Genomic DNA, 4,488 nt, shown 5'->3' with positions numbered 1-4,488 from the left:
TTTCCGCGATTTCCTGCATGAACGTTTTATATTTTACAATCCTGATAATTTTTGGAAGCTCAGACTACATATAGTATTAGTCTCATCGCAACAGTTCAGGTAATTTGTGATAACCCCTAGAAGTTGTGTCACGTATTTTAAGTTTAGAACTAAATTGTGCACTTAAGAAACGAACAGGTAACTTCTCATATACTCTGATAGTGATAAACTACAAAAGGTTTTATTTTGTATATATCATGCCGTATTTCTCTCCATCTGTTTAACGCGTTGAAAGTTATCCAACGATTTATTACTAACAAGTCACCATGAAAAAAATCTAATCTAAATTTTAAAATTTTAGACAATCAGTTTTGTTTGTTTGTTTATTGTTTAACGTCCCTCTCGAGAATTTTTCACTCATATGGAGACGCCACCACTTGCCGGTGGAGAGCTACAAATTTTGACCTATACTCGGCACTTAGGGCCATTGAGCAGTGAGGGATCTTTTTCGTGCCAGCACCTACTGCGACACGGGACCTCGGTTTATACGGTCTCATCCGAAGGACCGGTCTCCACGTCCCACAGTGGGATTCGAACCCGCGACGTAAGGATCAACTCCTTACTCCGCGACTCTAGAGTGAGCGCTCTAACCACTGCGCCACGCTGGCGACTTAGACAATCAGAAAAAAGAAAATAATGTATCAATTAATATCATTTTTGCCTTACGTAGAAGTTTAAATAACTTTTTTTTCAATAATTTTTAACAGCAGAATGGCAGAAATCCATATTTTCATCATTTTGTCACTGATGTTTGTTCTACGAATCTCGTCCAAAGATTGCAAAACTCAATCGTGCTTAACTAATCTGTACAATTCCAAAGTAATCTTTGCAGATTATTATGTAAGGTGAGCAAATTCAATTTCATTTTTTTTAAAAGCGTTTAAAAGAACTCGTTAGGAAACATGAATTTTTAGTTTTTAGTAGGTGATCGTTCTCATGTTATCGAGATTTTGTTGTTATCGGAGAGCAGGGCATCAAAATAAAAGAAGGAAAATTAACAATCGCCAATACAAAAAGCTGACGCGGTAGTTTCGTAGTTACCAGGGTATGTTGAATTTGTGCCTGTCGCACGTTGCACTACGTTATGTGGGAAAGACAAATCAGGACGATATGAAAATAAATTGTCACGTGTCGTAATGATGTCATCTTTATATTCAGACCCTTGAGTGGATCGTTAATTTCCGGAAGCTTGGGATCATCTACCGGAGGCAGCGGATCGGTTTTGGGGAAGAAGCGAAGCTTTGACTATTTTCCCCGCCACGCAGGAATTGTCGTTACCCTGGAAAACTGGGAACGATGGTTGATTCACAAAGGGTCGAATTACGGTGATGCGTCCGACACAGTCATTACAGATGCTGATTACACGAGTTCAAGGTAAATTCTTCAAATATAAGATAATTTTCTACATTGCAATTTGAAGTATTTCTACACTTCTACATGTACAACTTAGTTTGGACCAGTTCGAGCTCGATCACCTGTTGGCAAGTATTTCGAATGGCTTCGGTGATGGCTTTGGTCGATGCGTCGATTTCAAGAGCATTCAAAATTAATATAGATGTCCAAATTGTATAGCCTTCATTCATTTGCTTGGAAAAAATGCATTAATTTTATTTATGGTATTTACACAAAAAGCAACTTCTTCTTACATTTAGATAAGATCCACGAGCAATAAAGATATATCAAATATTTCTGCAATGCTTAATTGCGAGCATAAAATAATCAAATTTGATTTTTGAGCCAATGTCAGCAGATACAATCTATCATTAAGTCAAAAATTGACTGACGTTTTTCATACAAATTGTTAGGCCATTATTTTTACACCGAGTTGTCTACAGATTTTTCCGTTTGCCCGATCATAACAAAAAGCGCACGGCGGGTGTGACCGGTCGACAGGGGATGCTTACTCCTTAATGGCACTTGATCCCACTTCTGATGTTTTTCAGAGGTCCGTGTTTGCTCTGCTCCCAATTTGTATCGATTTGTTTCAATGGACTTTTGAGCTTGATTACTGTTTGTTAACTTCATATTTCAGCCAGAAACTTATAGTTGTTCATGATAACTGTACTTTCTTTACAGTTGGAGTATGATCAAGTATTCCCAGTGGCTCTTTAACTGTGGATACACCGTGAACACGTTCATACAGAATGCCCTCATACTGGAACCCTACAACCTGATTGGGGCCAACTGCCAGAAAGCAGCAAACAGAATGTGGGAACTGGTGGAGAGATTTTAACGCAGAAATAGTAAAAATGGAAGCAATTTTATCTTGAATGTACTTGTATTAAATGGTATAAATATTAAGAAAGTTTGCAGATTTCTTTTTGGGATTTTTTCATTTTTATTTGAGGAATTACTCAAAGTTTAAGTCGGAATGTTACAGATCCGCTCAAAAATATTATCAATGGCCTGTGTGCTTATTTGATGGAAGCGTTACATTTGTATTCCTTTCGCTTAAACCCTGTGATAATAATAATTGTAAAGATTTTCAGTTACGAATGTTGTTTTGTTTTAAAGATCAAATATTTTATTAACCATTTTAGGACAATGTATTTCTAGACAATTTTATAGAGACACGTATACTTTACCTAATAATGGGTTTTTGATTTTTTTTCTTTAGGAGAAGTTTTTGGATATATTTTTGTCACAGAGGGGGACAGATGGAGAGCAGACACAGGATAAAACTGCGTATTTCAGTCAATTTATTGGTCACTATTTGTCTGTAATTACATATACATGGAAAAGTCTTATTAAATCCTGTTACTACAAAGACATACACTTTGCAGCTAGGTAAGGATGTCCATGGGTAACAGGCCTTCAAATATTACAAGAAAATGAACACAGTTTTGATATTTTTATATATGGGGTCTCTGCATGCTGAGTTCGGCCAAGGCGACGTCTTTTATATTCGCTGTTTGTCATGTGACAGGTTAAAAAAAAGGAAAAAACGCACTGCTACAAAGATAGTAAAAGTTTCGCAATGAAATGTATTGTGGTTGTTTGAGACAAATTCCTTAACATAAAAAGTGCTGATAGCAACTTTCTTATGCTCGGGAATTGTGTGAAATATTGCCTTCTTCCGATAAACTTTGAAATAATGATAAATTACGAAACAAAGCAACAGCACACGACCAGCTCCCAGCACTTTTCAAAATTTTAGCTTTTTATAGCTACACGTGTTTGAAAACTCATTATTTATAGTGAAACGGATTTCGTTGAATTACTGAGATTTTCGAGGGGGCTGTGCCTGTTATTCTTGTATGTTTCTGTACAAATGTGCCGTACTACGGCTTTATTTAAGGTCTATGCATTTTTAATTCAATTAGACAATAAAATATTGATAAATACATTGAAGAATATGTCTCCATTTGTTCAGATCAAGCTGGTTTCATTTTAATTTTCATTTTTACAAGATAAGACAAAAGCTTGATCCACGCCCCAAGTACAGAGAAACTGCGTGTCAAACTATTTAGTGACGTCATCTCAGTCAGTACAGCGAGATCTTAGATTGGCTTTCATTCTACATTGTTATTACTGCAAAATAAGTTGCCCATTGATTTATCTCTACATTATATTTAAGAAACAAAGTATTTCAATTTGTATGAAAAATAACATTAGCTTTCGTTTATGAGATTAATATTGTATTGTTTCAATGTGACGTCATAATATTTTCCCGAACCTCTGCAGAGGCTTATGTAAGTATTGCAGTCTTTTACCTAGATGAAATTAAAAGATTACCTTAATAGTGCAAATAGATTTGGTGTTAAAAGTTTGATTACCACATTGTGTTATCATCTATTATAAAGCCTGATAGTTCTCATTTCTTAATAGTTATTCTTCTCTGTTATGAAAAAAATGAAATCGATCGTCCAAATAAAGAAAATACATTTATCACAAAAATTCACTGGTAATTTAATTTTGCATCTTCAATATAATGGTGTGAAAATTAGCAACATCAATCAACCAGACTTGTAAGAGATTTATTAGGACCCGACACTCCAAACCACACTTATAGTAGATATGTTTTTTGCATAGAGCAGATTAATTTGAATTATGCAAGTAGTTGTAGAGTGTTTCGGCAGTTAAGTAGCCTCATCAGGGGTCACAGACACATAATATGAGTGGAAATTAGCGACATCAATCAACCAGACTTGTAAGAGATTTATTAGGACCCGACACTCCAAACCACATTTATAGTAGATATGTTTTTTGCATAGAGCAGATTAATTTGAATTATGCAAGTAGTTGTAGAGTGTTTCGGCAGTTAAGTAGCCTCATCAGGGGTCACAGACACATAATATGATGTTCATTTTAGGTGAGACCTGATTATCTCGTCACCTATGTTCTTGTGTTTGCTATAAGCTATGATTGGTTGAAAATTAAATAAAGTTTTGCATTCTGGATTTCTAAGAATGGTATTCCAATATTTCAGAATTCGTTTTTTCAGTCCTT

At 35.3% G+C, this 4,488-nt stretch overlaps 1 protein-coding gene across 1 annotated transcript; it reads left to right on the top strand.

The window, feature by feature from the left end:
* Window positions 1-750: 750 nt before the first annotated feature.
* LOC133197916 (uncharacterized) lies at window positions 751-2,272 on the top strand. The gene is made up of 3 exons (XM_061334091.1): window positions 751-884; window positions 1,198-1,413; window positions 2,116-2,272. Exons 1-3 carry the CDS (start codon window positions 751-753, stop codon window positions 2,270-2,272), a joined length of 507 nt encoding a protein of 168 aa, XP_061190075.1.
* The last annotated feature ends 2,216 nt before the right edge of the window (window positions 2,273-4,488 follow it).

Source organism: Saccostrea echinata, unplaced genomic scaffold (assembly GCF_033153115.1).
Source record: "Saccostrea echinata isolate AGI-Se365-2 ecotype Australia unplaced genomic scaffold, CSIRO_AGI_Sech_v1 ptg000032l, whole genome shotgun sequence".
NCBI classification, from domain to species: Eukaryota; Metazoa; Mollusca; class Bivalvia; order Ostreida; family Ostreidae; genus Saccostrea; species Saccostrea echinata.
Note: the sequence above shows the minus strand (reverse complement) of the source record. Positions and strands in the feature narration are given on the sequence as shown.

Coding starts and splice junctions, on each gene's coding strand:
- LOC133197916 (XM_061334091.1), top strand. CDS start 751: ATGGCAGAAATCCATATTTTCATCATTTTGTCACTGATGTTTGTTCTA. Junction 885..1,197: donor TTTGCAGATTATTATGTAAG/GTGAGCAAATTC, acceptor CTTTATATTCAG/ACCCTTGAGTGGATCGTTAA. Junction 1,414..2,115: donor GCTGATTACACGAGTTCAAG/GTAAATTCTTCA, acceptor CTTTCTTTACAG/TTGGAGTATGATCAAGTATT.